Source organism: Arctopsyche grandis, chromosome 9 (genome assembly GCF_051622035.1).
Source record: "Arctopsyche grandis isolate Sample6627 chromosome 9, ASM5162203v2, whole genome shotgun sequence".
NCBI classification, from domain to species: Eukaryota; Metazoa; Arthropoda; class Insecta; order Trichoptera; family Hydropsychidae; genus Arctopsyche; species Arctopsyche grandis.
In genome coordinates this window covers 493,014-517,432 of record NC_135363.1, presented here as the reverse complement: position 1 = coordinate 517,432, position 24,419 = coordinate 493,014, and the positions used below count along the sequence as shown (strand labels likewise).

At 34.4% G+C, this 24,419-nt stretch overlaps 5 protein-coding genes across 5 annotated transcripts in view; 2 read left to right on the top strand and 3 right to left on the bottom strand.

The window, feature by feature from the left end:
• LOC143916841 (uncharacterized) overlaps positions 1 to 24,419 on the bottom strand; it is a 504,240-nt gene that overhangs the window by 289,690 nt on the left and 190,131 nt on the right. The window lies entirely within an intron of this gene.
• LOC143916786 (uncharacterized) lies at positions 5,292 to 7,089 on the top strand. Its single transcript, XM_077438036.1, has 6 exons — positions 5,292 to 5,424; positions 5,551 to 5,722; positions 5,821 to 5,951; positions 6,323 to 6,383; positions 6,500 to 6,608; positions 6,702 to 7,089. Exons 1-6 carry the CDS (start codon positions 5,361 to 5,363, stop codon positions 6,903 to 6,905), a joined length of 741 nt encoding a protein of 246 aa, XP_077294162.1. The 5' UTR covers positions 5,292 to 5,360; the 3' UTR covers positions 6,906 to 7,089.
• rho-7 (rhomboid family intramembrane serine protease rho-7) lies at positions 7,203 to 9,847 on the bottom strand. The gene is made up of 9 exons (XM_077437680.1): positions 9,632 to 9,847; positions 9,266 to 9,473; positions 9,084 to 9,200; positions 8,834 to 8,996; positions 8,663 to 8,758; positions 8,439 to 8,563; positions 7,922 to 8,023; positions 7,740 to 7,837; positions 7,203 to 7,644 (listed from the first exon to the last, which is right to left on the bottom strand). The coding sequence occupies exons 1-9, from the start codon at positions 9,718 to 9,720 to the stop codon at positions 7,551 to 7,553; spliced, it is 1,092 nt and encodes a 363-aa protein (XP_077293806.1). The 5' UTR covers positions 9,721 to 9,847; the 3' UTR covers positions 7,203 to 7,550.
• Positions 11,328 to 14,996, top strand: LOC143916307 (uncharacterized). The gene is made up of 9 exons (XM_077437335.1): positions 11,328 to 11,614; positions 11,689 to 11,852; positions 12,021 to 12,133; positions 12,210 to 12,334; positions 12,418 to 12,492; positions 12,582 to 12,874; positions 12,974 to 13,173; positions 13,253 to 13,356; positions 13,449 to 14,996. The coding sequence occupies exons 1-9, from the start codon at positions 11,453 to 11,455 to the stop codon at positions 14,265 to 14,267; spliced, it is 2,055 nt and encodes a 684-aa protein (XP_077293461.1). The 5' UTR covers positions 11,328 to 11,452; the 3' UTR covers positions 14,268 to 14,996.
• Positions 17,619 to 21,008, bottom strand: LOC143916315 (akirin-like). Its single transcript, XM_077437344.1, has 4 exons — positions 20,438 to 21,008; positions 20,187 to 20,347; positions 19,647 to 19,809; positions 17,619 to 19,560 (listed from the first exon to the last, which is right to left on the bottom strand). The coding sequence occupies exons 1-4, from the start codon at positions 20,682 to 20,684 to the stop codon at positions 19,550 to 19,552; spliced, it is 582 nt and encodes a 193-aa protein (XP_077293470.1). The 5' UTR covers positions 20,685 to 21,008; the 3' UTR covers positions 17,619 to 19,549.

Sequence of the window (24,419 nt, the reverse complement as noted above, 5' to 3'; positions counted from 1 at the left end):
TGAGGAATGAGTCATGCGCCATGTTTCGGAGAGACTGATAATATCATAATTATCTAATGTAGAAAAGAGTCAGATTTAGTTCGTAAGCCTCTAACGTTTTGATAATAAATGAGAAGACGATTAGAAGACATTATAAATATATAACTTGGTATTTAACTTAAACTTCTAGATATGAAATTTCAGTTCAACACACCGAAAAATCTCGATTCTCTAGAGCAGCGGTTCCTAACCAGTCGTACGCGTACCACATGGTGGTACGCGAAAAAAAAATCAGTAATGGCGGACATACATGAATGAATGATTTAAAATCATAAATATAATTATTTATTTATATTAATTAATAAACATTATCATAATTAATCATAGTCAACGTATCGATGAATTCAATAAATCAAATTAAATTTATTTTGTAAGGAAATTTAATCAAGAAAAGAAAATATATTATATGTACTTTGTAATTTTGTGTTTTTCTAAAACCATTTATAAGTAATATAAGTATGACGAAATAGTATATAAATGTATTAAACTTTGAGCATAAAAATATTTACCAATTTTTTCCTGCCCCCTCTCCCCCCCCAAAGAAAAAGCTGAAATGACGTCCCTGCTACGTACATATGTATGTATATAACGAAATTAAATCAATGGAGCGGACAATACCCTGCATTTATCGCTGACGTAAATACTATTGATAACATAAAAATAGTAAACGATTATGATCCAAATATTTAGTTATTTTCATCTCGCAGCTGCTGATTACAAGATATGATTTATAGATGACAAGATCAATTGAATTAAAAAATTAGAACGATGAATATTGCAAAAATAGTTTCAAAGAATAAGGACCGAGGCAGATGATTTTTCTATTGTTAATTTCGTAGAAAAACTTTTTTTTATAAGCTTGTTGAGATTGAAATGGTAATGGGCTAGAATCACGAACGAAATAAGTGCTCGTGGTATCCGAGAGAATGTAATGAATGGTATCCGAGAGAATGTAAAATGGTGCAAGTAAGGCCGTAAAAGGTGCAAGGAGTGGATGGTAAAATCAGAAAAATGTGTGGCATTAGATGGATGAGAGTTTCCCAAAACAGAGACAAATTGCATTCTGTTATTCATTCGTTTCCAAATATAGAATATTTCTCCGGGTTCGGTGATTACTGGTCACAAAGTCACTAAAATCTCTATAATAAAGGAACATCTGGCAGCCGAAAAGTCCATCATACTGACGATAACTAACGAGAACTTCAGTGCCAAATATTTTGTATTCGCGATTTTCATGGCAAAAATTGTCTTTGTGACCACCGCAATGTGACGAATAGTCCAATTACCATTTCTCCGGTACTTTTTCAACTAATATGAGTAGAATGTTATACATATTTTAGGTAATTTTATTGATTTCGTTTCTTAAATCCCGAAGAAAACAGTTAGGACTTTTTGTTGCTATTATTGTAAACACGCTTTTTAATACGATGGATGGAAAAACAAGTAAAATGGGATCTAACAACATGGTCGAATTGGTGCCAACTCGCAGGTTGCAACCTACATATGTATGTACATATGTAGGTTCGACCATGTCGTAGAGTGCTCTGAAAATTTTTCGGAGCAATGTAGCCCGAGAAAATGTAACAAAGTTAGAGATCTGCATCGTTGGTACTTGCAATAAGTATCAGAAAATATGTTCATAGTTGTATTTCGGCATTCTAAAATCTACAATATAGGTTGAGCATTTTGCGGACATATGTAGATATAGAAAAGACGAGGCAAAGTAATCTTAGAAATTGCAATTTGTCAAAAAACATTTTTTTTTTATAAAATTCATGTGCATAAAGACTGAAGGAAATTTTATAATTTTTCGCGTACAGCCCATTATCTTTTTTTAATTATTTTTTAAAGTTCGTTTTTTGATCAAATATGATATTTTTGATAATAACCGTTCTCAAATTATAAAGATTTTAATGTAGGATATCCAGCGAGTATAGATTCGTTATTGGATTTGGAAATAAATATAATATTTTTCATATTAAATGAATGAAATTGTACTTCAAGCCCTCGGTTGACTTCGATTGAAGACAATTTATTCAGAGTGTTTTTGCAGTGCTGCTGGTCAGACTTGGGTGTATGAGACTCAAAGCCGATTGTTTCCTATCAAAGTTGAAACGGTTTCTTTATCAAATTGGTTAAAACCATCCTACTTACAATATTGAATATGATTTCAAATTTATAATCTACAAATTTACACATGTACAATTTCGGGTAGCCGAGCCCTGGCATTTTATGGACACCCTTGCCATGCCTTCCCCTATATTTTAATAATAATATATTATAATTCTGAGAAACAATGTTGAGATATACATATCATCTGATTGTGAATGAATTATTTGAACGCCTTGAATTTACATAAATACATACTACACTTCATTTGAAAAACAACAGGGCTGTCCAACTTGAAAAGATCCTTGGGATAATAGTGTGAATACATAGTGTATTAACAATATTGCAATTTTTTTGTTTGCTCAATTGCCTTACATTCATTATGTTGTTGTTATTTAAAAGTCTTTCTAATCAATATAATATTTATTGGATGCCAAATCTAAGATAACATATACTTAATAAAAAAAATACAATGGTCAATTTATGGAAATAGATAAAATCTTATTTTTAAAATTAAATTTGATATTAAACGATTTATCATTGGCAACTTGTTATTATTAAATTTGTCTTCTATCAGATGTATGTATGTATTTAATGAATAGAATGTCAATGAATACTATTTATTAACAGCGTGTTTAAAAATGGTGAATAAAATATAAAGTATTTATTTTTAACAAAAAAATTACTACATAGGTATGAGTAGGGGTCTACTCCGTTTGACCGTCTTGGATTTTCTAAGTTTCTCAAAGCAAAATAATAAGTAGTCACCGGAGCCTGAGGGGGCCGTGTATTGTTCAAAGGTTGTAAATGCATTGTTAAAGGTTTGCCGAACAATATATAGCACTGTGACTATCCTACCTCTAATAATAAGAAGAGGCTAGTAAAAATGGTTGACAATAGTGAACCATTTTTTTAGCTGTCGAGCAATTTAACCGCCGTCTCTTATGCTGCGTACGGACCAAACCAACGACGATTTCGGTCCAACTTTTAAAACCAGTAGCGTACAAAATATCGAAATAAAAATTAAATTAAAAAATTGAAATTAAATATCAAAATTAAGCTAAAGAGCGAGATTGAGCTAAAATTAGATCGTCGTTGATGTTTTGAATTACGACGATACGCATTTACAACCAGAGAAATATTATAATTTTTCTGATTACGAGCGAAAAAAAATCTTGTTATTATTTCATAAAAGTCGTCACGATATGTTACTGTATTTCGACCGTCGATGAAACATTTGACAAAAAAACCGTCGGTGATTTGTCAAAGGGTTTTTTTTTCTTTCGTCGAAATAAAATTAATAATCACACATTATCCGATAAATTTAACCTCTGAGATGGATTTAATTATTTGATTTATTTTGACGAGAGAAACAATTGAAGACTAAAAAAATTTCGATTGATGTACCGACAACGCAACGGATTGGCGACAATCGCTGGATCACCCATACTAATACATCATATATTCTCATTAACTGTGCATTACGTGGAAGTAAAAATAATAATTCTCTGATTTTTTTTCGATCTTAGTGCGTATCTTCGTAAGTCAAAACATCTTAAGTCGAGGATTACCTGTATGTGATTGTTGATGATCTAATTTTAGGTCAATCTCGAAAATTTATTTAAATTGTGCATGTTCTGTTTTAACTTTCAATATTTAATTTTAATATAATGATTATAATTTTATTTTGATATTTGAATTTAATTTTAATATAATAATAATAGTTTTAATATAATAATAAATAAATTTAATTTTTATTTCGATATTTTGTACGCTACTGGTTTAAAAAGTTGGCCCAGGGATCGTTCGTTGGTTTGGTTCGAACGCACCATTACACATGACCCGCAGAGTTCTAGAAATGGCAAAACACCTAAGAGGAAGCGGTATGCCGAAGCTCACATGGATGGGGCTCGCTATGAAGGATGTAAATGATGCCAAAATACAACCTGAGACAACTCAGAGCAGACGATCCTAGAAATGCCACATTAAGAGAGCCGACTCCAAATAAAATGGGATAAGAAAAGTGAGAGATATAAAAACATTTTTTCAGTCAATTTGGCACCTAAATAGAAATCTTATACATTTGTTTCGAGATCGAATGTATTTTCGATTTCGTTTTTGCTTTCTATAGTGAGAGAGTTTGCTTTATATCGAAAATAACAAAAAATGGACCAATAGATGCTGGGTTACTACAAATAGTGTAGTTTTTCATCTGCGAGATTTTCCAACAAGAATTTTCATATGATTTTTTAGTAATTGTGAAAATAATTTAAAATACATAGAAATAATGTTTTGATATATGTATGTATTATTGCACAGAGCAAGTAAAAAAATTAATAATTAATTTTTAATTAATTTAATTATTAATTAATTTTTTTTTTTTAATTAATTAAATTAATTTTTTTAATTAATTAAATTAATTTAATTTTTTTAATTAATTAAATTAATTTAATTTTTTTAATTAATTAAATTAATTTTTTTAAAAGATCCATAATATCGAGAAGTCTGCATGACTTTTGGATTTCCGCGCAGCTACCCCCTTAGAGTCTTAGAGGGAACATTTTTTATGTGTGCGATAAAAACCATAGATATAGAATAACGTTATTCTATATACATATATCCATGATAAAAACAGATATTTCAACCGCACACCACTATTTCCTATGTACATATATGTACATAAAATACATACATAAGACATAAAAATTTTATAAAATGGTTCTATTTCACTATTTTTTTCTTATATTTAATTAAACAAAATGTAAATATAACATGCGTGAAATAATTGACGACTGTTTTTCTTATAGGATTTTTCTTGAGGGAGGCTAATCTTCCTTTTTCACGGGGTGGAGAGGTGAATTGAGAGTGAAAAACTATTATGTATAATATTTTTCACTATGTTTTTTTAAGATAAAAAAGCTAGAAACGAAAAAAAAACTTCAATGAATAATAGTTTTGCAAAAAAAATTGTTTTGCTTTTCCCAAAAAACAAAAACGTTTTTTGGGAAATGACGACAATTTAGATCATTAGCGGTTACCCACTCTTACATGCCTGTTGGAAATTGATAGCTTTTCTTTTATTAATGTAAAAAAATTACTGATATGTCTGTATTTCAATTGGCTCTTAATTTATAAAAGGTGTTGATTTGATTGTGTTCATTTTGTTGAGTAATTCGTCTTAGCAAGCAATTGTCCAAAAAACTTTTTCCAAAATGAAAAACATTGTGATTATATTATTTCTTAGTTGCATTTTTGCAGGGATAAATGCATACCCAAGTAAGTAAACAATGTCACTTTTAAGTTCATAAAAAAATTCAACGGATACTTTATTGTCGTATTTATAAACAAATACAAATACAATATTTTAAATATGAATTATTAATTTGGTAAAAACATTTTTAGGAAAATTGAATTCCAACGTTCGTCTTGAACCAGGTGTTAGTGGTCCAATGCAAGATGTCTTGGAAAAGCTGCGAAACTTAATTCATAATGGAAATGAAACATTGGGTATTCCAGTGTTAGACCCATTGATAATTCCATCCATTGATATCAATTTAAATACTTCCGCCTTAAAGTAATTGTGTTATAATTTTAAATTCTAGCTTCTCAGATTATTAGTCTTTTATAAACAGCCCGTTTAATTAATCCGAGATTTTTTATTTATTTTTTCAGAGTAAACTTAGAAGCTGAAGGTATATCCCTGACTGGAATAGGAGATTTCGATGTGTCCAATATTGACATAACTCTGCTCCCGATGGGACTTAGATTTGAGGGTTCATTCCCATTAACAAAACTCGTTGCAGGTAAATTTAGCGTCCATACACTTAATGCGTAAAATAAATACGCGTAATGTATAAATGCCATGGAAATCTTATTGTTTTTATCGCACAGCACTTACATATGCGCGAGCAGGATACAATGGGACTAGGATTCTCAACGTCATACCGAGTCTCCTTGTCACTTGTATTTTCTTATACATACCTACATATACATATGTACGAGTACACATGTAATGTTTTCGATTTGTAAAACTTAAATGTAAACTTTAAATTTTAATACCTCAAAAGCTTTTAATTTTCATTTTATTCAACAGTGGGACATACTATATACATATTTCTCAATAGCGAAATAATTAAAAAATTATAATATTACAGTTATAACAAATATTTTTCAGAAAAGTATGACTTGGTTGGAAAAATTGCAGTATTACCTATTTATGGTGCTGGAAATGTTCTGTAAGTACATACTATATTCGACAATGATGATCATTTAAATCTATATAATCTTTTAACATATTTACAATACCTACATATAAGCGGTTTATTTGTGAAAAATAATTATTATTTTGTAGCTTTGAAGTTGGCGCCCTAAAGTTTAAAGGTAATGCTAGAATCGCAGTGGGAATAAGTGGAGTGTCTTTAAGAGATTTAATATTAGAACTGAGTCTTGGTAGTTTCAAGGTATTATTAAATACAATATTATATGTACATACATATATGTTTAACTGCAAAATTATCGAAATAAGATTTTCAATTGAAAAATTGTAATTTCAGTCTGAAACAACTGGCATGCTTGGAGGAGGCGATATCGATCAAGTGATAAATGCTATTTTGGCCGATTGGGTGCCAGACTTTTTCAATAGTAATTCGGATTCAATAGCTGATTTAGTCGGTGACACTCTTTTAACATCGATAAACCAAGTGCTGGATGGAATGTCTTTGGCAGATTTAATTGACCTTGTAACAGGAGGCTCATGAACACGTATTCCGAATACATCTAATGGATTTATGATGTATCAAATCATCAAATAATTAAGAATAATATAGTTTTAAATAAATTGTGAATGTGAATCATTTTATAAATGATAATTTTTTTATATTAAATTACATATTGACAAATAAAAACAATCAATAAAGTGAAGACTTTTATAATAATTGTTTCCTGGTGTATAATAGTTATATATGTATGTACATATGTACAGGGCCGCCAAATGGAATTTCGGGCAATGGGAAAAATCATTTCGGGCCCCATGATGAAAAAAAAAAGATATTTTAGATATACATATTTTTAATTATTAGTAAAATAACTATATGTTAGTTGCGTTTTTTTAAATACTTGAATACGAAAGTATTATATGATATGGCCCTCGAGTAGTCCAGGCTGAGTCCACCCCTCCCCCTCTCATCGGCCCTGCATTCTTATGTATAACGATTAATCTCATAACTTGGTAACTGCAGGTATTTTATGTATTATGTATATACATACATATACATATGTATCATAGTGTGTCATTAAAAAATTTGTAAATAAGAAACAGTTTTTAATTAAAATAACGTTGCAAAATATTTTAATAAAAAAAAATACACAATGAATCATATAAATATTAGCTTATAATTATATAGTTATCTGGAAGTACCTCCCCTTAAACTGTGCCAATATTGTAATAGAGGTTCTCGTTTTTGCCAAATATAAGTATTACCCCAATAGCACCAACTCCTGAAATCGAATAACGATTGTAAATTGATCATGACATATCATACAAAAATGGCGAGTGTTTATGTACGCATCCTCGAAATATGGAAAGCACTTACATTCCCCACAATGCTCCTCCCAAATGAGCTGCATGGTCAAAAAATTTCCATCCTAATACTACACCAGCTACATCAATACCTATAATGACTTTCAATGCCTGCAAATTAAAAAACAGGTTACAGATTATAAAATTTGCAATACTATTTAGAGTATAAACAAAAATTATTTTAGATGTGCTCACAATACTGGCTGAAAACGTAAACATGGGAAGAAATATAATGGAGAGTCGCGTTTCCGGGTATTCACTACATACGTATCCTAGAACACTCATGATGGCTCCCGACTGAAAAAATATGACGGATTATTTCAATCGATAATCTAAGAAATACATATTTGCCCATGTATCTTCATTCATATATACATACATATATTATACAAAAGGCATACATTTTTTTTAATAATAAATTTTTGCTAGAAATTTGGATCGAACAAAAAACAATATGCATACATTTTTTTTAAATAAATCGAAAGCAAACTATGTGGGTGAGAAATATGATAAGGTGGTAAATGTAGCTGAAAATTTTGTAGAATTCTACATATGGTAGAATGTGATTTGGAGACGTTGATCCAATAGTGAACAAAGATATCTTTTGTGCTTTTTTTTTTTAATTTTATTTATAAATAAATTTTCGTGCAAATGATTCGAAATAAATAATAATAAAAAGTTTTAGTTCGATTCAAAAATTAAAATAACTCACAGCTCCTAAGCTTAGACTTGCTTGGCAAGTTATAGCCTTATGTAGATAGCTTGCAAAACTACTGATTACTCCACCGGCAAGATACATCCCCAAAAATTGTTCTTTTCCCATATTTTGAACGACTCCTGAAATAAAATCAGTATTAATGGTCATAATATGTTGAACAATCTATTAGGTTGAAATTATTCCAAGTGTGATTCTGTTGAGATTTTGAAATAGCTTACCTGTACTAAAAGTATACAATACGAACATGTTGGCTAGGAGGTGAAATGTTGAATAATGACTAAAGGTCGAGAGTATCATTGGCCAGCAGAGTACCTCTGAAATGAAAATTAGGAATAAAATAAAATATACACATGCGTTTAAGGCTGTAAAATATAAATCTATAAACTGACTTGCTGCTGGATTTGAACAGAAATATTTCACCATAAAGGGTTGGAAACGTGGGACGCGCCACACTGCAAACACAATAGCATTCATAATAAATAATGGAATATACAATTTCTCCCCTTCTCCCAAAGAATTCCACTGCTTATTCAACTCCTGTCTCCACGCGCCCTATCACATCAATGTCACAATAAATAAACACATATGCATATTCGAGTACATATTCATTACAGTTGAAAGAGGAAGGTAATTGGTCACCATTTTCTTTTGAGATTGTTGTAGCCAGTGAGTCGGCTTTCTAACCATCGACATGGCGTGTGTCCTCATATTTTCATATTGCCAAATTGTCGCACCAGCTAAACTCCCCGCTGAAAACTACAATTCAATCAACCGATTAAACGCTCATATTAAATAAAGGCATTGTGTGGTGGAAAAATTACCACAATAGTGAATCCCAAAGGTTTTAAAAGATTTTTAAACGGAACCGGTCCAGATTCCACGGCAATTCCTTCAAAGGTGGCGTCCGCAGATCGAGAGGGCTTTCTGTTCGCTTTGAACTGACGTTTCGCTTGCGCAAATAATCCATCTCGAAGCGAAAAATTGTACTGTTTATTACACAGGGTAGAGTAATACTTTGAACGGGTATTTCTGAAAGCAGACGATGCATACAATGAGTATGGATTCACGCGATACATACAAGTATATTAGAGTAGCCTCCACTTTGTTGAAAAGTTAGCGTCAAATCGACAAATCAATATTTTTTTCGCCAAGTGAGGACCACTCTACACACATAATAGAATCATAACCCCAAATTCGACTGCACACAAGAAACGTCCGCTAAAACGGCGAACGTACGAAAAAGCTTAATCATTTTAGTGTCAACTGCAAATCCCATTCAACCTGTATTTATGACATTGTCCATGTTACATAAATTCACAGAGCAGACATCGTTGACAGCAACAGTCAAACGACCGGCAGGCAGACAGACGTCATACCAGTCATCGAACACCATTTCTTCTATTGGCGCTTTTTTATTTTTATTACCTAATACTACTAATTTCATTCAGGATCAATTTTATATCTATTCCAATCTAATAAAATAACAGACGTTACGACGTGAGAATTCGTCGTCTCACCAGAAGTCACATACATACATACATATAAAATATAACCGTAGACGGGGGAGACGCTGAAATACTGTAAGGCATGGTTCGCCACAGATTTTGGCCACTTGGATTTTAAAGTTGTGGGAATCTCGTCACCATCATCAAGACATATACTACGACGCAGAATACATTCCTAAAACCTTCTAGAAAGCTCCATCCCAACCAGGCGAGCGGAAACAAACCGGTCGAAGCACACCTGCAGTCATTAAACTAAACCCAAGCGGAACGGTGCCAAAACCTTCTAGAAAGCTCCACCCCTACCAGTAGAGCGGAAACAAACCAGTCGAAGCACACCTGCAGCCATTAAACTACATCGAGCGGAACGGTGCCAATCGTTCCAGAAAAGTCTACCCCATCGACAAAAACACATTCCTCGCATACGCATCAACAACAGCCAGCAACCAGAAACACTATAAAAGGAGGTACAACCCAAACAACACCAGTCGACCCACAGCAGCAAGCGTCGACACACAGCAGCAGACCAGAGACCTTCTGAACATAGCCGAACGCCGAGCCAGCAACACACTGCCGCATCCAGAGACCTTCTGAACATAGCCGAATGCCGAGCCAGCGACACTCTACCATATCCAGAGACCGCTGAACGACATACTTTTGCCCACATATTCTAATACCTTTGTACAATATTTAGGAAAACAATAAAACTTTATTAAAACAAGCACAACAGTGTTTCGTTAGGCTGGGATACGGTCAACACATCCTACCCCGCCTACAAAGTTTTAAAATGATGGTTATCACTAACTCATATACCAATATATCGCTAGTATTATTTTATGGAGACGACTGTCTTGGTAATGCACACATGTTTATTTCGGCAACCGGGGAAGAAGTGAATGGGGCCTTCGACACAGTCAATATTACTATATGGGAGCAGGAGACGGGTAATATTGCAAATAATATTGACTGTATCGAAGGCCGCAATGCTTACCGACGAAGCACTTGCCAACCGATGGTTTTACGGTCAGTACCTCGGGGCTGCTACACTTTCAAGTGTTGGCTTAGTTGGTGTTGCCCCAGTGTAGCTATCGAATAGTAATAATAATACGGAATATGTTTTCGTTAGATCGCTTTGTGCCGAATAATTTTATTATACTGTTATTTCTATTTTTTTATTTTTGTTTTCTGTAACTATCTTACTCTATTATCATTTTTGTTTCTTATTTTAAATGTTTGAGCTTTTCTTTTTTTTACCTATATGTGAAAATTATAAATGGTTTATTTAACATAATTATGTTTTTTTACTATCAATCTATGTAACTTAATAAACTGTAAATTTTCCAAATAAATAAATAATCACGTATCGGTGAAGTGAGGGAATGGTCGTAGAGCGGGGTGTTAGGGGATACGTCAGTTGCTGGGGTGTTGCTGGTCAAGTGGGTCGGAGAAAGAGTGAAGATTGAAGAGGAGGGGTGGAAGAGTGAAAAGGGAAAAGGGAAAAAGGAGATGGGAGGGTCGGTTTCTGCTCGTCTGCGCGGAGGCGCTCTGATGACCGCCGGCTGCTCGGCTTCAGCTGAAAGACATTTGCATACTTTGTTCGCAGCCCTGCTCGCCAACCCCAAGGTCTCTCTGCAGCGACTCGAAGCACTGCTTGTCTGCATAGCCAAGGTATCGAACGGCACGGCACATTCACCCCAATTCGTTCACGTCAATTCGTTCGTTCAACGCATTTTCTATTTCAGAATGAAAACATTCTGTCGGTTCACGACGAATCTGGATACAATATATTGCAAAAATGTGTTGGACTCAATCACGTCGATCTCGTCAGATGGCTCCTGACTAGACACAATCTAGATGTAAATCGGTGTCCTTGCTCTCTGCCGTTACATATAGCTTGCCTAAAAGGGTACGTATTCGATAAAGAACCTTCGTTCGTTCGTTCGTTCCTTCCGTTTATTTTATTTTTCGTTCATTATTTTTTTCGTTAATTATAACAATTGTGATTTAAATTTTAGAGCTTAGAATATTTTATTGGACTCGTTGAAATATTTCCAATAATTTTTGAACCTTGTAGATATGAGGAATGTGTTGAGTTGTTGTTGCGTCACGGGGCTCGCACGGACGCCGAAGCGAGAATGTGTTTTCCCGGCACTCACCAGCATAACTGTGAAGAATATGGTAAAAGTTGTGAGTATTGGTTTTTTCGATTTGTTTCTAAATGTTTATGAATGATTTACCGTTACTGACGATTTACCGTTTTAAGCCATGTCCGATGGGGGTATACCTAGTAATCAAGGCTCTAAGCTACAAAGTGCAATTTATTATGCGATCGACGGCGATCAGATAAACATCATGAATATGCTCGCACAAAAAATGGAAGAACCGTGGGTAAGGAGAGGTGAAAAGTTGTATCAATTGAATCGTTGCTTTAAAATTGAGTTTATGTTGTATGTATGTATTATACATTATAGATGCCTTTTCGAGTACGTAAACCCCTGTTACACATTGCTTGCGAACGAGCGGCTTGGAAATGTGTTCAGCATTTGGTAACTCCTTCTCTCGTATGAATATTATGAATGTGTAGGTACACGTGTTGTTTATCCACAATCTTTAACGACGAAATTTTCACAATTAGGTGAACGTTAGATCTGATGAGCTCGATATGATCAAGGATGAAAACTATCCCATACATTTAGCTGTAATTCACGATTTGAAATTTTTGGAGTTGCTCATCAATCACGGAGCAGAAACGTGCGTAAAAACGTGCACTCAACAGATGACTTTGTTGCATATTGTTCTTTTAATTGCCCGAAAGAGTGCAGAGGAAACATTAAGTATATTAAAATTTTTACTAGACCACGGCTGTAAAGAAGTTATAAACACGCCCGACAGTCTCGGAAATACACCCCTTCATGCTCTGATTGTTAGGTGATTTTCTTCTTTTCTTCTTATTTTTCATATCGATCCACGTTGTTAATACATCTACATATACATAATAATACACAATACATACTTTGTAAATTTCAGGTACGCCTTAGAGGAGGCTCATTATGGATGCAATCGTTGGAATAAATGGGATGTGTTAAACTTAGCCAGACACCTATTACAGGCTGGTGCTGGTTTATCTATTAATCAGCCAGGAAATAGTGCACTCGCCAGTACTCTGAGACATGTTCGAGATTGGGACGTTTGTTATGAACTTTTAAATATGATGTTGACTCATGGAGGTTATAATTTATTGCTCTGTACACACATACGTTTTTTTTTACATTTTATTGTAATGTATTCCAATTTTTTACTTTATAGGTGAACCCAACAATGTGGGTCGTGATGGTTCTGTACCAATTATGGTATGTCTTGTGCCTCTCATAAACAAAGACCCCCTTCATCATTTTACCCATACTATGAAGGTATACTATGACATCTGTACTTACGTTTTTCTTTTCTAATATAAGAAAGACATTAAATAATATGTGTTTCCTTACTTATTTTTGCTTTGCAGGTTTGTTATTTGAATTGTATTCGAATTTTATTAAAATATGGAGCGAGTCCAAACTGTTCATACAGACACAATCTAACACCGTTACATGTCCTAATATTCAGTATCAGTGAAAATATAACTCTCAACTGTGGTACACAGAAAAAATCCAATTTCGAATTTATTAAAGACTTGCTAGTTTTACTATTGCAACACGGGCTAGACTGTAATTTACGAGTAATGGCGCAAGCTCAACATATTTTGCAAAGCTGTGCAGATATGGTGCAAAATGTCAGAAGTGTGGAAGATATGTCTTGTATTCACCAATTGATTTTGACTCTAATGCAGTACGGGGCCGATCCCGATACACATTTGTCAAATCAGAGTCTCATTTCTATGATCTATTTTGAACACGATTTACAATCCAACAGTCACATTTATCCAACATCGGAATCGATAGAAAGTCGGAATTCATTCCGAAACGGTTCAAAAAATACCATTCTATACTATTATATTTCACTAATAACGAAAAAAGAAAACATCTTAACCGATCCCAACATGAACTTTGCTAAAGTAATACACCTTTTCTATTTTTCGATGGAGCATAAACCGTTGTATGCATGTCTTCGAAGTTTATACACTCAGTGTATAGCTCAGGTGCCGGCCAAATCCACCGAGAACTTCGTAATGCTAATTAAAGATCTCAGCAGACAACCTCGAACGCTTAAACAAATGGCGAGATATAAAATATACAGATGCATCGACAGAAAACCCGCCTTTAATGCCGGCAAATTAAAATTGCCGCTGTCTCTAAAGGATTATATTCTCAACTTTGAACTGTGATTTTTTTTACACTTGCCTTAATGTGCTAAAAAAATCCGCTAGCCACTGTGCTGGACTCCAAGCGTCCACTTAGAAATGTGTGTTTTAAGTTGAAATAATGCAAAATCTGCAAGGCTTATTATTGTAATAAGCTATAAAACTCATTTTATCGTGTATTTAACGTCGAATAATATAAATTAAGTGCAAGAAATGAAAAAAATGACAGCTGAAGTAGAGTCGTCATTCCAAGGTGAATATCATTCTCAAAGTGATCGTTGAGCGCGACGCGTACTGAATATCCCCCCCTTTCTCTCTCTCTCTCGCATCTATGGACAGCAAGGTTGCCAGACGTCCCTATTTGAGCGAGACTGTCCCGAGTCCCGCATTGCCTCTGAAAATGCCGACTTAATAAAATATGTACGTAAATAGGAATGGTTTGACTTCAAAAGTAATAACTTGACTTAAACCAAACATGAAAATCAAATTTTCTTCAATTTAAAAATTAATAAAATTATTTTAATATTGACCTACTATATGTACATACGAAGATATATCTTCTCAATTCTACATTCCAATGTAATTTGCGAAAGAATATTATATACATACGTCCAATGAATACAACGCGGAGTAAGGAGAGAAACAGATTATCATTAAAAACTAGAAGCTGAATCAATGCAATTGTAATGAACTAAGCAAAGCTGGTGAACAAGCTAAAAGCTTGGAAAAAACTTTTAATAAAACTGTTTTGATTGTATAAATTTTTGCATTTAAACCAGAATGTAATTCCAGTAATTGTTTCCAATATATTTTAACAACTGTGATTTCTGTGGATTATTCAGAAACTATTTTTTATGTTTTCATCTACATTATATATACTATGTACATATGTATTATATATATGTAAATACATATACATATATATTATAATTAAAAATTATTTTTTTATCGTTCGAAATGGTGAATGTCTATGATCTGATTTTGGAAATCTGGCAATCCTGATGGAGAGAGATGTACATACACGTACAAGGGATTTTCCGCAAAAATAATTATCTGTTGATAATGATCAATGTTTTTATTTCGTAATGGCATCATTCGAATCATAGAGGTTTTTATGGGGAATATGTAAAATATGAAGACTGCATATTTGGAGATATAAAACCAAAGTCCTGGTCACTCGCTATCCATCACAGTGCGGTAAGTGTTAAATATTAAATCAACTCGCCAATTACTGTTCTACATACAATGTAGTTCTGAAATTAGTCATCAGTAAATTAAGATGTCTGATTTGAAAATGCTGTACATTACATGTGTCTGCTGGAAAAAAGTTGCAGGATATGTAAAATCAAAGTTGTTCTATTATACATAATTTGAGAATCTACAATATGGAGTGTGTTCAAATTGTTTCAAAGTGAATTATCTGTATGTTTCAATGTTGTCGACAACTATGATAATTATGTACTATTAATAATCTGTCTCCAGTCCAAAGTTCTCGGTGTCTAATTGATATATATATATATATATATATATATATATATATATATATATATATATATATATATATATATATATATATATATATATATATATATATATATATATATTATATATATTTCTTTAAAGGTTGAAAAGTATTATATGTATGTATATTACATATATTAACGCATACAAATACTGTCTACACAGTTGGCGAATTTTACATGAAATTGTATTATAGTTAATTGTTTTGAAGCGATATGACTAGGTAGGTGTATGTACATATAATAATGTAAGACACGATGAATGAGTGAACGAAAACAATATTCACATTAGGCAAGAGTAAACAGCGTTTTGTGATTTTCTGATTCTGATCTGGGAATAAATAAAAAATTTCAAACGTGACTTGATTTTTCGACTTCTTTGTCTCTGTCTAGTGAATTTGCATACTTATTTTTTTAATAGTGTATAGTCACTACATATGAATGTACACACATTTTTATGCCACAAAACGTATGTACGTTGCAAAACAATGTTAGCTGACAACAATTGCATATGCGTGCATTTGTTGTTGGCAGATACATATGTACATATAATACAATACACGTTTTGTCGATTTCTTTAAGCAGAATAATTCTATTCAGAGTACATATACAAATTATATGTACATACATACATATGCCAATCGGACTAAATTGTAACACGCATGATTACACTTTCGATATAAAGCTTATTTGCATATGTATTATATTTTGATTATTTTGTACATGTGTGCGAGTGTGTACGTGTCGCGTATCTTGTGATTGTTATTTTTCTGTAACTTACATTCTTTACAAAAAAATATAGCATGTTTGTATTATATACTGTACATACATAAATATAATGTCTATTTATTCGTATGTTATATATGTTTTTACATATGTACATACTGTACTGCAAATGTTATATGAATAAAAAGATTATAAAAAAAAATCGATCTTTCATTTTACTGTTCAGCATTCATTTGGTGATGAACTTGAATACAAATCCAAATAAATGTCGTGTCATTTCAAATTTCATTATATTATACATGCATTTTGCTTTTTTCCTTTATTTACAGTTTACTTGTTTTTATATCTTTTTCAAATGTAGGCCATTGTGGCGCATTAGGTTCTTCCTGTAATGCCACAATGGTCCAAAACTATTAAATAAATAAATGATGGTGGTGGCGAGTCACGGATAAAATAAGCCATTTTTTTCGTTTTAAAATATGGTAACAAATGTATACGATTTCACTTATTTTCTCAAATATGTACATACAAATAGTATTAATGCAATATTTTGAGAGTTATTATATTGTTATATTTGAAATCTCATTAGTGGCTCTACTCCAATAAATTATCGATAGAAGACACTGTTGTAAACGATATGCATATATCCCTTTTGTCTGATAAATATTTTAGTAGCGTCCATCCAATAAATTTCTACACCTACCATAGGACTGGACCAAGATTGAATCACTCTTGAACATATGTATAGCAATCAGTGTCGTCGTTTTATTTAGTAACATCCAGACAGTAGGTAAACTCTTTGGTCACTCTCATTTCCAAATCTTTGTTGTGGTTGCGCAACTACTCGGCTGACCCGGCTCCGAGGGTTTAAAAATACCATTTCAATAATGTTTGTGATCCTTGATTCGAATTAAAAGTATTAATAATTAATTATTTTTCAAACATGAGAGCCTCTCTCTCGTCCCTTGCCTGTTAGTCATCTTCATATGTTCACAAATTCTCATGAACCGAGAAAACTGCACCAAAATCAGTCAAGTCTTTCATACGTTTTCAAGAACTGAAAACATATGAAAGTTGTGTTTTGTATTGAATGAATTCGTACACATAGCAGTAATGAGATAGACCAATTAATTAAATAAGTATTTATTTAAGTTACATAGTTCATAAATTTGGTGTTATACATAGAAGCAAAAAATGATGAAAAAAACTTACAATTTTGAGTAAATCAAAATTTTTGGACAAAGTCCTTGGAAATTGCTATTTTATGCCTACACTAGATTTAAACAGACAACTAATCAAACATAAGGAGTATAAATGTCTTAAAATATATGTAATTTAAATATAATATATTCTATGCATGTCTCATCAATGAGTGTGTGTATGTGTTTGTGTATGTTATGCGGCTATCAGAGATCTTTATTTATGTATATTATATTATAATAAAAACAATTTATCTGCAACGAAATATTAAATTGTCAATACATACGTACGTACGTATATATAATATATAAATACATGTTGAAACCGAAATATTACATATTTTTGACATTCATATGAAAGAAAAAGAAAAAAAACCAACAACATATGCATTATTTTCTATATTAACTATGCCCCAACGTGTCCAACGTCGACACTTGGAAGAAGTTACTCAAATTACTCTGATATATAAGGCCTTATATGGCTTCACAATATATATATATATATATAGTATGTATCATTGCTTCCTTAATTTTTAATAGTCCCACGCCCCTTTCACTGCATCAAAATATACAAATATTAAATCTAAAAACACATGGAATTTACACAAGTTCAATATTTGCTTTAATTAGAAATGAGTACAACGACCAATTTTTTGGTTGATTTTATTGAGGTATCTTATTTATCTTTTAATCGTTGAAAATTAACTTAAAGAAGGCATTCAACAAACTGTGTAACTGTGTATCGATGCATCAAAGCACACTTTTTATTGTATATTTGTTACGCTAAATCGTTTAAAACTAACGAAACAAAATATATACAAAATACACTATGTTTTGCTCTGTGGAAAGAAAGAAAACCCAATCGATTCGTTGAAGTGACGATTTTTTTTAACTATTTCAGTTTCGACAAAAAACCAATGCACGCCAATTCATGTAATCAACGAGGATAATAAAGACCGAAAATCTGTATAGCAAAATTTAATAGGCTATGGGGCGAAATGTCACAAATAGCATACGGTGTACATACATACATACATACGAGTCAAAACATAGAACGTTAAATTGCAAAACAATAATAAAATAATATTCACACTTTGCCACATGCGACGTTTACTATTTTTTTTTTTTTGTCACAAGATTCAAGCCTAACGAGTAATATCAAAGAGCAGAGAAATTCCACAATCCACGAAAATCATCATAAATATCGTATTTCTGCAGAATGTGAGACCCCAGTGTACAATTACGTATTGTTATATTATTTTTGAATATGAATATGGGGAAAAGTGAATCTGATGAATTTTGGCAGTGAAATCGAATATTAATTTGATGTACATATGTATATTTTTATATATATATATACATATAAATGAATGCATTTACATATTTAAGGTGAATATGATGAAATATAATGCTATTTCTTTTTTGTCAATATTTAGCGTGTAATTAGCATTCCGGATTGAAAGTAGACGAGTGTGACTATTTCGAGAAAGAGAAGAATGATTTACGTTACACTCGGATTAAGTGTAATTATGTTGAAGAGTTGAAAATGATGGAATCGTAATATCATGATAGAAGACAAAACGTAAATAATAATCCGGAATGCGTACACCAAAGGGATTATCACACGACCATTCTTCCCATTGAAACAATTCACATTATGACTAATTTAGTAATAATAACGACTCGCAAAAGCATGGCTATATTTTGATTGACAAAACTGTATAAAAACGTTCAGCAAGATGTACAAAATGTTTCAACGGCCTCGCACACTGGCCCCAATGAAGTCTATTCTCGTCATTCTTCTGTATTATATCAAATTTTTATTTTATATAAAATTATTCATCGCGGTCGAGCGTCATCATTACGATAAATCTGAAAACAAAAGGAAAAATATTTATCACGGGCGTATTCTCGATATGCTGAAAAATGAAAGTTTACGGATCGGACGACGGACTCACAAGAGATATTTTCGGGTTGTAGGTGACGCCGTTGCACTTGGTCTTGACTAAAACGAACGAAAGATTCATATTGCTCGGCAAGTTTTCCACACAAGGCCGCTTCGTATTCCGCTCGCAGGGCCGCCTCTTGTTCGCGCAGCATGCGTTCGCAGATCATACGCACCTGGAATAAACACACGATCAAAGACTGAAAATCAAGTTTTACACATTTAGTCGCCATTTGCAGACACCCGACACCCAAAGTGACGGTGGCTAACTGCGACGAAAAATTTACCACCCATTAATATGTAGTTCATAGAACTGTATAAGAGTCTAACTATTTGGATTAGAAAAAGTAGTAATAGTATACGATCGTATGAGAGATTTGGGTATATTTTTTTTATCGTATTCCAGATTCGGTCTACACAACTCGGTCGGGCTGGGGTACAAGTAGAATTAAAAAAATCGCATCGTTTCAAAAGTTTCGGTTCGAATCAGTTCCCATCACACAATCGCTCGTCAGGGATATTGGATTCCGAAGCTACACACACACACACACACCTGCTTAAAGGTAAACAAGACGCGAGTGTGCGGAGGGCGAGGAGAGTCGCCCTCGGAGCCGCTGGAAGAGCCGTCGCTGTCCACTCGCTGGCCGCTCATCCGCAGCTGTCGTCGGTGTTGCAGTCGGGTGATCTCGTCGCAGATCTCTTGCGCCATTCGCTCTGCAAGGAATGTAGTCAGACTCTCAGTCACGGTGAGTGTATGGTTGTATTGTTATATCGGTTCATCGGTGCATCAGCACTCTCACTGACCTGGGGTGAGCTTCAGAGTGGGCTCCGCGAAGGGCGAGGGCGCCACCGTCTCGCTCCTCTGCTGCTGCTGCTGCTGCTGTTGTTGCTGTTGCAGTTGGTGGTGCTGGTGTTGGTGACTCGAGTGCTGGGCGAGGGGGTGCGGGTGCGGGTGCGGGTGCGGGTGCAGGGGGGCGCACCTCCTCCGCTTGGCCGGCAGCTGCGCCACTCCCTCCCAGTCGGGGCTCCGCTTGAGCGTAGCGCACGCCATCTCTCGCTCGCTCGCTCACTCCGCCTCGGCTCGGCTCTCTCGCTCGCACTCACTGCGAGAGGGGGAGCGGGGCGGGGCTGCGGTCGAGGGGCGACAGGAGGGCGCTGGAGAGGGGGGGGCGCGAGCTGCGAGGGGCGGAGGCCGGGGGGCGCAGACGGCGAGGGGCGGAGGGCCGATGGGGGCGCGGATGGCTCCGATTCGAGTGGACGGCTGCCTCAGCGGAGCGCTGCGATCATAACACTGGCAGAGTCCACTCGCAGGCGCGCCAACCGCTCGCAACGACCAATTGTGCGCCCGCAACGCCCGCCGACCGCCGACCACTTCGAATCGGAAAAGCGCTGACCGCTCGAAGGGGGCCGCTCGAATTCGAATTGAAAATACGATACGTAAAAAATAAATCTCGCTATATTGCGTGTGCCAAATTGAATGACTAGATGTAATGAGCTCCTTTACATACCTAATACTTTTTCTAATTATGGAAGAAGCTCATTCATCTGACGTGCAAGCTCCACCGTCAACACACTAATTTTAACAATTTCTATGTTTGACTTATTTAATATTAATACTATACAAGCTAGAGTGATTATTGCAAATTTGTTTTTCGATGATTAATTTTATTGAAAATTTACGATTGTGATTATGAATTTTTATTTTGATGTATTTATTTTGTCTTTTTGTTTTTTGTTATATATTATATTATTTTTATTATTTCATAATTTTTATCAAATTATTATTCTTATTATTTTGATATTTTTATTATACTATTATTTCTATTTTTTTCTTTTTGTTTTCTCTAACTATCTTACTCTATTATCATTTTTGTTTCTTATTTTAAATGTTTGAGCTTTTCTTTTTTTACCTATATGTGAAAATTATTAATGATTTACTTAACATAATTATGTTTTTTTACTATCAATCTATGTAACTTTATAAACTGTAAATTTTCCAAATAAATAAATAAATAAATAAATAAACACCAGACCGTAAATTGCTGACACTTATTTTGCATTCATACTTTTTAAGATGAGGTAAAATAAAAAATGAGGATTTACCCTGTCCGTGAGGATAGTCTGTCTGCCTGGAAGGGTCGTAATGACAGTCAAATTTAAATGGAAGGCTCTAAAAGCATAATCATACAAATAAAAATCTGTCGTAAATTATATATTATATTTAAATGCGAAAAACGAAAAAAAATGTCTGTATGTACATATACATGTAGGCATATAGTACAACTGAAATGATCTCATCAGGTCACTGCGACACATATCCAGGAAAGTCATTAACGCATGGCACACGCTCGCCTCGTCAAAAGGTCGACACGTGTTTCTATACACGTATCTGGGAAACAAAGGAAGAACACACTGAACCCATAAAAACTACGAACTACGTCCAGGCGTATGAACCCATAAAACCACGCTCGCGAGTACCAAGAACAAAAGATGTGCACACGACACACTTCAACCCAAAACGTTTATAAAGCAACGCAGCAACCTCCACCGGCAGAGTGAGCCTCTAGAGTTCAACTAGATCACATCTCCGAAGAAACCTCTTCGTACATACAATAACCATTGTACCAATTGAACAAAAATAAACGATCCTCTTTCAAACTACACAACACGTGTTTCGTTAGACCGGGATACGGTCAACATACCTTCCCTGTCTTACACTGATGACCGCCGACTACTAAATTGGCGATCTTACATACATATGCATTTTATATGAAATTAAATTCGTTCGAAGGAAGAGGGACGGTGCTTCGTGGCACCTCCCCTTTGGATCCACCGATGCGGACAGGTCTCTGTCCATCTGTGTACCGACTTCGAACTTTTCAACACTCGTTTCCCGAACATATGCATACAGCATGCCGGGTTCAGCTACTTTTAAATAAAATATTATGCCAAAGAATTACCCGCACATAAATTTATAATTCTTTATATTTTTTGTTAATCCTCTTACTTTTACTCAAGTGTCTGAATCTCTGTTGTCGTCTTCTATTATTTGGAAAATTGTTTCATAGATTTCGCAAAGTTGAAATCGTAAAGGTTTTAACGCACCTACTCTGTTTGACCATCTAGTAGCGCTCAATGATTTTAGGGTCAATTGTGAAACATATTTTTTTAGCACTAGTTAACGCTTTGTAGAACCAGAAAAAAAGTGTAAAGTTCTTATACAATAGAAAGTGGCGTGCGATAAAATATAAATCGTAAATCGTATACACCAATATCGTAATAACATATACCAAAATAGAAAAGCGTTGCGTAAAGATCTTTAATTTTTGGATCGTTCGAATTGTATATGGATTTCCCTGATTATGCCGCCCCGCTTAATGTGCCGCCTGAGCCTGGTTCATCACCGTATCACAGCACAGAACGGCCCTGCTGTTGATGATAAGCCACTGTATGTATTTCATATAAATAAAATCCCTGCGCTACAAACGATTGCAAACCAAGCGGGTGCATGCTCATTAATAGTCACCGGAGCCTGAGGGGGCCGTGTATTGTTCAAAGGTTGTAAATGCATTGTTAAAGGTTTGCCGAACAATGGATAGCACTGTGACTATCCTACCTCTACTCACCAATTGTCGACATTCTTATTTGAAATAAATTAATATGCAACCAAAACTTAAAAATTGTTCAGTCTTGCAAGTTCTTCTAATGAGGAAATCAGTATTGATTATTTTGAAAAACCCTGACTCACCACGAGCAAAAGTGTCAATCCATTATGAAAACATATATACCAATAAAATTAAGATTAAGCCCCCCCTTAAGGATTATATGTGTAATATCCTATTTTTGCTTAAAAATACTTATTGCATATAAAAAATAAAATTACATAAGGGGACAAATTTTTCCGTTTGCCCCAGGTGACAAAATGCCTAGTCCCAGTTTTGAAATGTATACATATAATGTAATATAATACTATGGGGTCTGGCTAGAGTTGGGAAGTATCTCGTAACCAGTCCCCATGTTATTTGAGACAAATTCGTCGGTAGGGATCTGATGTGTCTGAGTGGTGGCAACACGGCTGTATATTTTAATAAATTATTTTGTTTTTGTCTTGGTGTACAAGTATATGGCTATGTTGATGAAGCGGTGTTGTTGAGGAAGTTCTCGATGTTGAAGATGAACTCGAAGAACTGCTCCTGGTGGAGTGGCTGGTTGAACTAGTTGCTCTGCTTATGGTGGCGTGGCTGGATGAACTACTCTTTGAGTCCACTGTGCGGGTTTATATATGGTAGTCCGATGGTGGCCGTGTGCAAATGTCTTTTTGTCAGGAGGTCGTGTGCAAAGAATGTGCACTGTTCTACGGCGTCTTGACGTCATTTGTTTAGCAGCTGCACCGTGGGATTTCGAGGGTGAAATAGTGGTTGGACCTTGCTCGTGTTTTTAACCTGAATAGGTTAGATATGATACAAAATAGGGCCGAATAGGGCAAAATAGAGAGCTCTATTAACTATTTTAGGGGATGAAACGAATGAGACGACTGGCTTGTTAATGCACGTGTGTTTATCATGACGGCCGAAGAAGAAGTGAATGTAGCAACTGGCTACGTCCACACTACCGATATCTACACCCGATATTTAGGAATTTTTCCATATCCAGTTCCTATATTAGAACACGTGTTGTGTGGCTTGAATTTATGCAAGAAACTTCACCCAACACACGCGGTTACGTGTTGTCTGCCTTCCGGACGAATACTGGACCTGGTCTCCAAATATCGTCAAACATCACCAGT

Excerpts from the sequence above, each read along its gene's own strand:
- LOC143916786 (XM_077438036.1), top strand. The coding sequence starts at position 5,361 with ATGAAAAACATTGTGATTATATTATTTCTTAGTTGCATTTTTGCAGGG. Across the intron at positions 5,425-5,550 it reads AGGGATAAATGCATACCCAA|GAAAATTGAATTCCAACGTT; the intron begins GTAAGTAAACAA and ends AAACATTTTTAG. Across the intron at positions 6,384-6,499 it reads TATGGTGCTGGAAATGTTCT|CTTTGAAGTTGGCGCCCTAA; the intron begins GTAAGTACATAC and ends ATTATTTTGTAG.
- rho-7 (XM_077437680.1), bottom strand. The coding sequence starts at position 9,720 with ATGGGATTTGCAGTTGACACTAAAATGATTAAGCTTTTTCGTACGTTC. Across the intron at positions 8,759-8,833 it reads CTGTTCAAATCCAGCAGCAA|AGGTACTCTGCTGGCCAATG; the intron begins GTCAGTTTATAG and ends TTTTCATTTCAG. Across the intron at positions 8,024-8,438 it reads CAAGTCTAAGCTTAGGAGCT|TCGGGAGCCATCATGAGTGT; the intron begins GTGAGTTATTTT and ends ATATTTTTTCAG.
- LOC143916307 (XM_077437335.1), top strand. The coding sequence starts at position 11,453 with ATGGGAGGGTCGGTTTCTGCTCGTCTGCGCGGAGGCGCTCTGATGACC. Across the intron at positions 11,615-11,688 it reads TGCTTGTCTGCATAGCCAAG|AATGAAAACATTCTGTCGGT; the intron begins GTATCGAACGGC and ends TTTCTATTTCAG. Across the intron at positions 13,357-13,448 it reads ATTTTACCCATACTATGAAG|GTTTGTTATTTGAATTGTAT; the intron begins GTATACTATGAC and ends TTTGCTTTGCAG.
- LOC143916315 (XM_077437344.1), bottom strand. The coding sequence starts at position 20,684 with ATGGCGTGCGCTACGCTCAAGCGGAGCCCCGACTGGGAGGGAGTGGCG. Across the intron at positions 20,348-20,437 it reads CACTCTGAAGCTCACCCCAG|AGCGAATGGCGCAAGAGATC; the intron begins GTCAGTGAGAGT and ends CATTCCTTGCAG. Across the intron at positions 19,810-20,186 it reads TCTTGTTTACCTTTAAGCAG|GTGCGTATGATCTGCGAACG; the intron begins GTGTGTGTGTGT and ends TGTTTATTCCAG.